This window comes from Sceloporus occidentalis, unplaced genomic scaffold, assembly GCF_023333645.1.
Source record: "Sceloporus occidentalis isolate IW3139 unplaced genomic scaffold, rSceOcc1.0.p SCAF_2, whole genome shotgun sequence".
NCBI lineage: Eukaryota > Metazoa > Chordata > Lepidosauria > Squamata > Phrynosomatidae > Sceloporus > Sceloporus occidentalis.
Genome location: NW_028316982.1, coordinates 111469761 through 111482422, shown reverse-complemented (window position 1 = coordinate 111482422; position 12662 = coordinate 111469761). Strand labels below are relative to the sequence as shown.

Below are 12662 nucleotides of genomic sequence, written 5' to 3'. Positions count from 1 at the left end.
GCTAAATGTCAAGTGTGGAAGAACATCTGAAAAGGTAATATCCAGTTATGCATATGTCACCAACAGGATGCTGGTTACAGTCATACTCTTCTTAATACAAAATAGGGCAACTTGTCATACGATACTTTGCATATTGAGTGCAAACTTTGTTGTTGTGTGCCTTCAAATTGTTACCCAACTAAGGAGAACCTATCATGGGGTTTTCTTGGCAAGATTTGTTCAGAAGGGGTTTGCCTTTGTCTTCCTCTGAGGTCGAATGTGATTTGTCCAAGGCTTTCTAGTGGTCATAATTTTATCTGCTGCACACCGCTTTGATCTCCAGGAAAAGTGGTATATAAATAAACAATTTATTATTATTATTATTCCAGGGCATCAATTATGAAAAGCATGTGTATGTAAGAATAAACATTAGTGTTTTAGTTTTATCTTTTTAAATTATTGTAAGCTGCCTTGTATTCCATTTTGGGAGAAAGGCGGTATATAAATCCAATCGGCAATCAATCAACACAGAAGCCAAGTGAGGAATGACTGGTGCCATTTTATTATACTGTTTAAAAAAGGGCACCATAAATTATTCATTTCGAGGATTTATATCCCGCCTTTCTCCCACAATGGGATGACTTGAAGGCACACAACAACACAAGGGGGGGTCTTTGCTTTTACAAGTATACACCCTTCATAATGGACATTCTTGGAATATTATTTTGTACTTGATTACAATCATGAACAATACTTTTTCCAATGCTGATTTTAGATGGTTTTGAGGACAAATATGAACTTGTTAACAAACAAATATATTACTAATGTTTACTAAAATAAGGTTATTTACTTAAAAATGATACATTGACATAAAGTTGTGTACAGAACAAAGTAATTCATGGTAAACTTAAGGCACCTTTTAAATCAGATGCTATACAAAGACATTTAGCCTCTTACATTTAAAAACGTTCTACACTTCTGACATATATAACAAAAAGAGTATGATCATAATGCTCATTTCACCCTCTCTTTTTTATTTACAGTTTCTATAGGTCAGCTACATTATTCTCTCTGTATACAATATAGTACATTTTTTATATTGAGCACATATAGGTAAGAGCACAGAACATGATACAATTTATGGGCTTCTATATTGCATTCAGGGGTACTATAGGACAAGGCAACTTATTCAATGAGATGACTTTGGAGAAAAGTTAAGTAGTGTTCACACCACATTTTATGTAAGCCTATAGTTTTGGAAGGAACACAGCAGGAACTTTGATACAAACTTGCTAGAGGGCTGCATAGGAATATTCATATTAACACAACCACTTCCCATTCTTTTTGCTGAGGCTTGTACAACAAAGGTTACTGAAACAGGGAGGGAACTTAGGATCTCTACATACTCATGAATGCAGGAAAGAAACAAGATTTTCCATCTAGCTGCACGTGGTAGCATGGTATCAACATATATGCTTAGAGCTTGGACTGCATGGAGAAGGGGACCCTGAAAATGAGAGGCATTTGGCAAACAGACATGGCAAACTGAGCACATATTTGACAAAAGAAAAAGGTATTGGGTCTATCACAAAGCTAATTCTTGGAATACATTCCTGTTACACCAAGAAGCAGGTGAAACCCACTACTCAGAAATTTACAGAGGCTTTCCATGGCAAATAAAGCTAGTATATTGGTTTTCATTGCATCAGTAAGATCATAACTCTTTCTGCATGACCTGGAACTGTGGCACACTAAAAACAAGCAAGCAAAATAAATGCAAAACCAAATAACACACACCTCAAATTCTTGTCTACAGATTTCTAGGTTCGTAACATGACAATGATTAATCTGAGAAAAATAAGTTATCATTCAGTTTGATTAGAAATTTAATTACAACATTGAGGTTGGCACCCGATACAATATCTATGAAATCATAAACTGCACTTACGATTCCCTAATTTTGGGGGTTCAGTTTTTGGGATTTATTTATGGCTGTTAGTCTACCTCTTAGGCCAGGCAGTATCCCTACTGAAGGGTTTCTGAGGCAATACATATTGGGGTGCTGGGAATGGGTGACTGTGGTGCTTTCCCAGCTGTGGGGCACACTGAGACAAACAACTGTGGCTGGACCTCAAGGAATCTCTCCAGCTGCCTGTCTCCACATATCCTGCAATAGAAGAGTGCTGTAGTTATTTCCCATCACTGTGGTAATTTTGGAGTTGGGGCACTGACTGGCTCAAGAGACAGGTTTCTGAAGGCTGGCACCAGGAGAAGTAGCTACTATGATGGAACTCCTTCTTGTAGCTGTGTCTGATGATGCAAGATCTTGGCTAGAGGATCTTAGTTTTAGGAGCAGATTAGAATAAAAACTGCAAAGAAAAGTCTGAATTAATTCTCATCTGGTTTACATGTTTCTCACTGCAAAATGAGTTTGATATTTGAGTCCATTTGTTAACCCTTGCCAACCGTTCTCACTGATATATGGGACAGCTGGGCCATCTACATCAGATGTTATTGTTAACTGTTCTTGCGTCAAACCCAACCCTGTGGATGAGACCTCTCTAAGCCCTACTCCATCTCCACTGCTCTGCTTAGGTCCTGCAGATTCATGCCGTGACCTCTCTGATTGAGTCTATCCATCTGGCATGTGGTCTCCCTCTCTTTTCTACTTCCCTCCACTTTTCCTAGCATTATTGTCTTTTCGAACGAGTCATGACTTCTCAAAGTACGAGTCTCAGTTTGATCATCTTGGCAAGATTTCAGGCACGATCTGTTCAGGACCCATTTGTCTTTCTGGCCATCCACAATATCCTCAGTGCTCCTTTCTCCAGCACATGTCAAATGAGCTAATTTTCTTCTTAGCCACTTTCTTCACTGTCCACTTCTCACACCCGTACATGGTGTTAGGGAATATAATAGCTTCGATGATTCTAACTTTAGTCGTAAGTTGTATATCTTTACTCTTTAGGATCTTGTCTAATTCCTTCATGCTGCCCTTCCCCTCCCTAGTCTTATTCTGATTTCTTCAATGCAGTCTCCATGTTGATCAATGTTTGATCAAGGTACATGAACACTATTTCTATTTCCTCACTGTCTAGGATGAATGTATGTACATCTTCCACGGCCATTAATTTTGTTTCTTTATGCATTTTAAAAGCATTAAACCTGCCCTTGCACCGACTTTTTTTTTTACCTACCTTAGTAATTGTTCCAAATCTGTGATGCTTTCTGCTAGTAGTATCTTAATTTGCCTATCTTAGAAAATTAATATTCCTTCCTCCTATTTTCACTCCTCCTTTTTCCAAGTCTAAGTTTGCTCTTCATATGATATTTTCTACATACTAGCTGAACTGATATGGAATGACAGAATATAGCCTTGCCTAACCCCTTTGCCAACAGGGAACCATTCTGTTTCTCCGTATTCTGCTCTAGCCATAGCCTCTTGTCCTAAGTACAGATTTCTCATCAGAACTATCAGATGCAGTGGCACTCCCATGTACTTAAGAGCCATCTATAGTTTTTCATGCTCTATGCAGTCATATGCTGTGCTGTAATCTATAAAGAACATGCTGATTTCCCCCCTGGAATTCCTTTGTATGCTCCATTAACCATTGTATGTTTGCAGTATGACCTCTAGTGCCTCTTCCTTTTCTGAACAGATTAGATCTATCAAGGTCAGACTTATTAAGTGATATCTACTGATCAGACCTATCAAGTGGTAATTCCACTGATTTCAGTACTCTTTGCTTAAAGTGAAATTTCACCTGCTTCTTTCAGCCTTCCAAAGGTGGTACATCTTTGGAAATGGGAGAAGTTCCTCAGAAAAGTGACACTGAGAAGCGTACCACATAATGAGTGAGACTGCCATAGAAACATTACATTTGCACTAACATAACTTTCATTAATCTCAAAGCTTCAAGGTACACATTCTTTTTTTAAAATGGAAGGTATTGTTAACAGTACAATTCCAAGGCACAAATTAGCAATTCATGAAACATTCTGTGCAGTACATAATGGAAGACATTAGTAACATAGATTTCTAAAAAAAATTAGGACATACTGTATATATTCAACTGTAAGTCAACCTCATGTATAAATCGAGGTCAGGTTTTGGGGCCAAAATTATGGATTTTGCCATGACCTGTGGATAGATCAAGTGTAAAACCTGGAGGCTCCTTCAATATGTGTATGTATGCGTATTGCAAGAGTGACTCTCATTGAGGCTTTTCATCATTTCAGCCATAAGGGAGGGGGACTTAAACAAACAGCAATATCAATCAATCAATCAATCAGTCACCCAGGACTTTTTCTGCTTGGCTCTTTCTTGCTAAACTCCTCTCCACACCGCATGGGGAAATCTGAAAGAGCTGTTATCACATTTCCATAGAGACCCATAAACACGTTGACCTGAGATTTTGGGGTCAATTTTTCGGCATAAATTTTTAGACTTATAGATGAGTATATACAATACATATCGAAGACAACCTGATAAAATATGACAGTGATCAATTAAGCACAACAAAGTTTAATGCTCTGAGAAAGAAATGGGCTTCAGAATCTTGTAGGCATTAATAATAAGGCAATTTGATGAAAAACATGGAAAATATGCTGAGAAATTGGATAATTCCATTCTGCCACATTTAATGCCACTTTTCGTTTTCTAATTGCAATATAATGGCTGATTCAAAATGCCTCTGGATATTTACACCATTAATTAGTACTGCTTTGCAATGTCAACTACCTTCCAAAAGGTGATTTCTCTCCATGTTCCTGCAAGTTGACACAATGAGGATTTGGCAGTGGCAGTGAAATAAAACTACACAGCACAATGGGAGTTCATATGTGGGGCAGTTTGGCGATCTATATCAGATTTATCGAGATGTAAATTTTACCGCACATCAGATGCAGATATGTGGTAAAATAGTTGGCTATATTGCCTGTAAATGAATGCAGAACTATGGATTGCTTACCCTACAGCTAGTAATATACTTGTGTACAAGCTGATCTCATGTATAAGTCGAGGGAAGTCTTTAGGGCCAAAAACATGGCTTTTGATATAACCCATTGATAAGTTGAGGGTAAAACTTAGGGGCATGTAACAAAGGATGTAAAGGGGGAAACGCCACTTCCCCCCCTCCTTCTCACTCCCTGGACTTCTCCCAACCACCCAACACCACTTCCCTGGTGTTTCAGGAGAAGGTTTTACATTGGGTTGAGAAGGGAAGCAAGTGGAGTCAAATGGAGATTGGTAGAGAGAGGTTTTTAATACTGGATTGAGAAAGGAAGGAAGCGGAGTTAAATGGGCTGTTTGATAGGGAGAGGCTTTAAACATTGGATTGAGAAGGATAGGAAATGGAGTTAAATGGGCTGTTTGGTGGGGAGAGAAGGTTTTAACATTTGATGGAAAAGGGAATCACCTCTCCCCCTCTCCCGCTCACACGCACGTATGGGCAGCCCATTAAAAATCATTATCACATTGGGTGGTGCTTCTTTCAGTACCTATCTATGGAGTATTACTGCACTGACCTGTATATAAACCCCGGATTTTAGGGTCAATTTTGGGGCACAAATTTTTGACTTATATTTGTGTATATACGGTATATATTTCAGAAAAGGCATATAGGTGGGCTGCATCCACAAATATGTCTAAGGAACTAGAAGGGAGCCAATGAGATGTGACAAAATGCAACCTGAATTATTAGAAGTATGAATTAGAATAGAAGGCTTTTCTCCAAAGTTCCTAGGCCACAGCAGCACATACCATCAAGTGATGGTGGATAAGTTAGATTTAATATCCAAAATTAAAGAGGGAATATTCAGCTAAACTTTAATAAATGAGATTTTGGCCCTTACTGCCACATGATGAAACCAGCGGCATAACAGTATTCGTAATTGAACTAGCTGAAATTTTTCATAGATGTTATTCTACCTTTTCTAACTGCATATTGCTAAAGAATCTGGTGTCTCCAGAAAGGAAGTGAGCTGCCAGAGTTCTGTTGCCTTTATATGAAATTCTGAGTAAGAATCATTCACTACAATATACAGTAAGATATCCTAAGAAAGTATTGAGAAGAGGCAATAGCTTGATGGCATGGTAAAAGGTGGAACATATACTGGACTCTATGGTTAATGGCTCTGATCCAGTATTGGCAACTTGCTAGACTGCTTTGTTTTAATCTAAAGCCATAAATTAACACTAAGTTTCAGCACATAATGAATTACTAATAAAAATATCCAACCTACATGGCACTTAAAAAAGAATACAGGTACAGTGCGCGTCTGTGCCAAGCACAGGCTTGCCATCCATGGTTTGAGCTTCTGCAGACAGCAAGCCCCAGCTTTATGAATGAGCACACATGCACACGTGCCCATTGAGAAGAACGAGACTTAAGGTCCCACGTTTTTTACTATCTGCTGGGGGATGCAGAATGGATCCCCCATGGATAGCAAAGGCACACTGTGTTCTATTTTAGAAGATGAAAAACAAGTATCTCACCAAATTTTTTGAAAAACACATGTATCTTGGATAAAAAAGAAATGGTGTCTCAAGAGAACTTGGCCTAGACCACAAGATTTTAGTCTTTATTCAAGAAACACAGTTTCCTTATCATGAGCACAAAACCTTTAAAAGATCAGTAAATGGAGGCAAACTGTCCTAGGAGAATGCTTGCCCACTACTATTGCTCTTGGCTGGTAAGACAGTCATAGTGGAGAACCGGGTGTATTCTAGGGCAGCACTTCTTAAGCTATCTGATGCAGGGGAGCTGCAGGTTTGTTTGTTTTAATGTGTCAGGGACTAGCAGTATGTTTGTGTCTGTTGACTATAACTGTTTCTTTCCTTCCAGGAAACTCACTGTGGAGCAGCAACCAATAGCCAGTGCTCCAATACTGGTCCATGGATCATCGTTTTGAGTAGCTCTGTTTTAGGGTACTCAGACTCTGAGGGTAATAATGAGGCCCATCATCTGGCTAGTGCTCCATGAAGACCACACTGCCCTTAGAATATTCCTGCATTTTTAATATGCTTTATGGCAGATTACAGTTCCATGGCCAACTTCTAGATGTTGATTAGAATCCTGGTTGATGGTGGGAAAGGGATCTCTCAAAGTACAGAGTAAGAAAGTTAATGGTTCAGAGCAATAATTTGGTGGTTTATGTCAAATATTTACCAGCTACCTGTGCAACACAAAGAAGCAGAGGGGTTTCAGATAATTAGCCTGTTTGATTTCCTAGCAATGGACGGATAAAAGAAACACTTTTAAAATAATCTCTGGCACAATGTTCACCACCACTTGTTGTGTTCAAAATAAATTAAACCATAGCTTATGTACCCATGAACGTTTCAGCTGGATAAGTACTAATACTTAAAAGGCATTACTGAAAAAGCAATGTCTTAAGGAAATGTTAAATAAAATTTGTACACCAAAATATAAATTAAAAAAATACTGTAATATATTGCCTGACCATTTTACCATTTGCAACCTATAGAACATTTTCTTAAAAACCAGAACCGTGCTTTTGATGGTTGTTTCAATTCCACTAGTACTGCATTACATTTCTTACTGAATGCTTGCAAATGGGAAATTTAAATATCTCTGTAGTATCCTTGCACATACTTTGACAGACTAGCCAACATTTTTGCATGTCATATTCATTCAATAAGTGTGTATCTCATCAAATGACAACAAAAGTACTTCTTAGGTTCTTTTCAGATCTAGTATGGTATGTTTACACATTTACATAAGAACAGGTATTTAGCAAATAAACGTATATTAAACACTATATAAATAACTTCCCTTTTTAAAGCTAGCTAGGGTATGGTTTACAGTACAAGATTGCAGGCACTTCAATTATCAAAGAAGTTCGGCTGTTCCATGTTGTGTGCTCAGTCTTCAGATATTCATAATGAGTATGAAGTGAGTTATGGTCTCTTCCTCACATCAAACTTGAAGGTGACTTACTGCATAGGCTTACAATAGCAGTTTTGGGATTTGGTCATGAAACATATACATTTCTTCCATGCAGCACAAAAGGAACATAGAACTCAATTTTCTTTGAAATCCAAATAGTCTTTAGGGCCAAGGCAATACAGAAGAAAATGATAGCTTTGCACAAAATTAAATGGCTTTAGTACTCCAAATGGCAGGAGAATAATCTTGGTGAATGTGTGCATGGACTCACGCAAATACACACACACACACACACACAAAACCATAATGAGGAATTTTCAATTATGCAGTACCCCAAACTTATAATCATAGGCTGGTCTATCAAGACTTGGTAAAATATCATCAGGTAGAAGGCAGAAAGCTTATTTTTTCCCCATTGCTGTTGAATTTGTTTAACTCAAGGCTTTCACAGAAAGCATTATAATCTGAATATGCAATTCAGCACTCAAAAAGTGTTTTACAAGAGTTTGAAAGTATGATTAAAATCTCAATGCAGCTCAAAACGAGAAGTAAATGAGGCTATCAACATGTGTACCATATAGTGTACACAGATACCATATCCTACAAAGTATTGAAAGATTTAAGATTAGCAGCCTGTAAAAGTGGGCGACAAAGTGGGCTAAAACTCAGGTGCTACCCCACCCCCCCATTCCATTCCGCCAGACCTACACATCTGCTTGAGTGAACAGCTCTAGAAGTCCAAACTTCACTCTTCAGTGACACTTCTTTGTCAAATTTTAACATCTTGTGATTCTACCATCTTGCCAAGGGTCTTCTTAATCCTCAATGCAGTAAGTCTGGAGGCAGGATTGTGGGCCCAGCATTCACACATTAATTTCAATATTGCTCTTAAACACTGAAAATATAATAGCAAAGGAATTCTTGTGTAAAAAAATACAATTGAAAGAATGCACAGCTTGTAGAGTTAATTACTGATGAAATATGGTGTACTGGGCTGATTATGCTTAACATGACTTCAATCTTTTATTTGTTTATTAAGATATTATTATTATTATTATTATTATTATTATTATTATTATTATTTATATAGTGCTATGGATTTACACAGCGCTGTACATACAAAAAATAAAATACATAAAAGTAAACCTGCCCATGGCGTACATTCCCAATCTATATCCAAAGGCCTAAAGGCAGTGTAAAATATTAATTATTTTTTTTTTTACAAAATATTAACAGTAAAAAAATAATTCGCAGTCTAAGACCATATTAAATTCTGCTAAATTTAATTTATAAGTGTGGATGAACTGTTTTGTATTCTTGGCTGCAAAACCAAGTAACTGATAGAATTTTGAACTGGATAAGGACTGTGCTATTGGATGTACAAATAATTCTCCTTTGAATTAACTTTAATGAGCAGTCAGAATGACTAGCAATATCACTACAGTACTGTTCCAATGAGGCCTAAGTGAGAAAGCCTTGTGGAAGGGCTGGAAGCTCTAATGGTTTAAAAATAAAAAATAAATCCCTATTAGCAACCACTGAAAAATGTTTAAGTACATGCTTTTCCCAGACAAGGCTAAAATTTCTTCCCATAACTGGAAACAATAAAAAATCTTCTATCAGACTTTATTTCTTTGAACAGGCTTACCTCATCACTGTTCCATCTATTAGATACTACTGGGCGCAGGTGCTTAACACATACCACCTCTCTCATATCCTCATATGAAGGATCGTTTGGCACCATATCATAGTAGGGTAACTGATACTCTTCAACGATACCTGGAAGTGATAGAAGTTTAAATCTGCTATGATACTGGAAGAACACAGATTAATATTAAATCTGCACTGCTAGCCTTAAAGTGGCCTTCATTTTCCTATACAGATTATTCTATTGTGTATGTACCCCCTGCCCTGGAGTAGCTGGAGTTAAGATGTGGAAGGTGTCAACACAGCAATTTGTGAAATGAGAGAGGAAGAAGACAAAACCAAGAATTCTACGTCTAGAGTTGAGTCTCCCTTATCTGGAATTACAAAATCTAAATTTGTCCACATGGATGGTTGAGATTGTGACACCTTTACTTTCTGATGGTTCAATGTACACAAATATATATGTTTATTAATATAGTTTATAAAATTACTTTTAGACAATGCAGAGAAAATGTATATAAAAAACAAATGAACTTTATGTTAAGATTGGGGTCCCCCCAGGCTATCTCATTGTCTATATGCAAATATTCCAAAATCCAGAAAACTCTGAAATGCAAAATGCTTCTGGTCCCCAGTATTTTGGATAAGGGAGACTCAGTCTGGATCAAGGATACACCTCTTCCACTACTATACCTGTGTAGGTAGCAATTTTATCAGCAAATTAAGGAAACAGATATAGCACTGAAGAAAAACATGCAGTTTGAATATGTATCTGACTGAATGTCTGAAAAGATAAGTCTTTCTTCCTGTATTGCAGATAATTTGCTTTAGACAAACAATGCATACACAACACATCACACCTTCTAGACACATTATTTGTCTTACCTCCTGTGACACAACGCCGAGCCATTTCCCAAATTATCAAGCCAAAACTATAGATGTCAGCCATGATGTATGGCTGGAAGTGATTTTTATTCAGAGTCTCATCTAGGACTTCTGGTGCCATGTAACGCTTTGTTCCCACTCTCGTATTCAAAGGGACATCAACTTCATTTGTATCACTATGGCAACATAAAAGTTATGTTGTTGAAACAACATAAAAACCGAATGTAGACAGTCATAATTATTATAGTAATATTAAACTTTTCCTTCAATTAGCAGAGTACAGGAAGCCTCCACTTACGGACTGGAGGTCTGTCAGAAAGTGGAATTGGTTCAAAAGTGGGATCCAGACTTTTTCTAACTTGCAAAGGCATTTTTCCTGTTGAAAACCCACTAACAACACACTATGTATCACTTTTGAGTGTGCAAAAGCTACACACACACACACACACACACAGAGAGAGAGAGAGAGAGAGAGAGAGAGAGAGAGAGAGAGAGAGAGGTCTTGAATCCTCCAGCCCCCCCCCCCCCCGCCCCGGCCAGACTTTCTCCTTTCTCTCCTGTTTCCAGTCTCCACAACAGTAGTAGTAAAGACTGTGCATGTATACACACCCAGGACACACTCCTGTCTTCCTCTCCTGTGCTTTGTTTGGTGGAGTGCTCCAACATTACACCAAACCCAGGGCCTTTGTCCCCTGCCAAGCTGACCTGCTAAAGCACCTTACTAGAGAACTGGGCAGGTGGGAAGTATTGCTGGTGACACATTACTCTTCAGAGTATTTATTTTTATTATACAGTCATCCCTCCATATTTGCGGCTTTGATATTTGCGGATTTGATTATTCGCGGATTTCATTAATATGTTCTCTCTAGGACTGTCTAGGTCCTCCAGTGCAACTCTGTGGTCAACTTTAACTAAAAGTTGCACTGAAAGACCATTTGTAGCTACTCCAGTGCCATTCTATGGTCTGTGTATGTTGTACATTGACCACGGAGTTGCACTGGAGGACCTAGAGATTCCTAGAGAGGTGTCCTCTCAGGTAAAAACAGTGTTTTTGTTATTTGCGGTTTTTCCATATTCACGGGGGTCTTGTTCCCCTGTCCCTAGCGAATATGGAGGGACAACTGTACATGCTATTCAGTGGTCTCTATGGGGGCTGGTTGGGAAAAGGCTGGGATGGTGACCTTCCTGCCCTAGGCTGCACGTTTGCACTAGATGGAAAAAACCTAAAGCCAAACAGATCTATAATAAATTACCATTTAAAATAGAAGCATATACAGGGTTTAATTTAGTTCAGTTTTAAAAATACTAAACATTGAAGATTTGGAAAATCTGTGAGCCTAAAAGTTATCTTTTTTGCAAGTAAGTATTTTAAATTGTCAAAGAAGAACGAAATGCTGAACTGCAATCTCTTCCATGAAAATAGATGGATTTTTTTAAAAAAAAAATGTATGACATTCTTACATCTCTAGTTCAAGAACATTTGGCAGATATATTTTTGTCTCATTTATTCTTTCCAAAGTACTTTCTGCAAAGAAAATATTTACTCTTTAAGGGACATAAACTTTAAATAAACATTCTGTTTTTCTGTTGTTGTTATGAACTAACCAAATGAGAAATTAATATTTTCCAGATCTGAGCACAAATAGCTTTTCCTATGAATATATGAGCACTGGATTTTGTATAGACAGATGAGGTATCTACCTGTTAAATTTGACAGCTAGGCCCAAGTCAGCAATACAGCAAGTCCCATTCCTCTTTATCAATATATTTTTACTTTTCAGGTCTCTGTGGGCAATAGCAGGCTTTCCTTGTGTTCCATATATCTCTGTGTGCAAATGGCAGAGACCACATGCTGCAGAATAAGCCAGTTTGAGTAGAGCTCTGTTGTCCAAAGTGGTACACTTCAGGTAGTCGTACAATGACCCATTTTCATGATAATCTGTAATCAAGTATAGATGGGTCCAGGATCCTGTACCTTTAATATCTGCTGCTATAAAACCTGTGTGAATTCAAGGACATAATTAATGTTTACAATCTCCCCAGATATTTCAACAAAAACTGCACTAGGAATGAAAACGAAGAAAAACAAAAAAAAAATGTGGAAAGGAGATCTTCCCTATGAAGCAGGAATGGGACTCATGTAGCCCTCCAAATGTTTTTGGACTGGAATTCCTTGCAGCCCTAGCCAGTGTAGCTAACAGTGAAGAATTCTGGGAGCTGTGGTCCAACAACAAGTGAAGT

General features: G+C 37.9%; 1 protein-coding gene across 2 annotated transcripts in view; it reads right to left on the bottom strand.

The window, feature by feature from the left end:
• Window positions 1–848: 848 nt before the first annotated feature.
• The window catches only part of BMPR1A (bone morphogenetic protein receptor type 1A), a 94366-nt gene continuing 82552 nt past the window's right edge, over window positions 849–12662 (bottom strand). For both annotated transcript variants that reach the window (XM_089510608.1, XM_089510607.1), the window contains 4 exons: window positions 12123–12420; window positions 10422–10597; window positions 9538–9668; window positions 849–8784 (listed from right to left, as the gene is read on the bottom strand). In XM_089510608.1, coding sequence (XP_089366734.1) covers window positions 8659–8784; window positions 9538–9668; window positions 10422–10597; window positions 12123–12420 — 731 coding nt within the window. In that variant the 3' untranslated portion in view covers window positions 849–8658. The remainder of the gene's footprint in view (window positions 8785–9537; window positions 9669–10421; window positions 10598–12122; window positions 12421–12662) is intronic.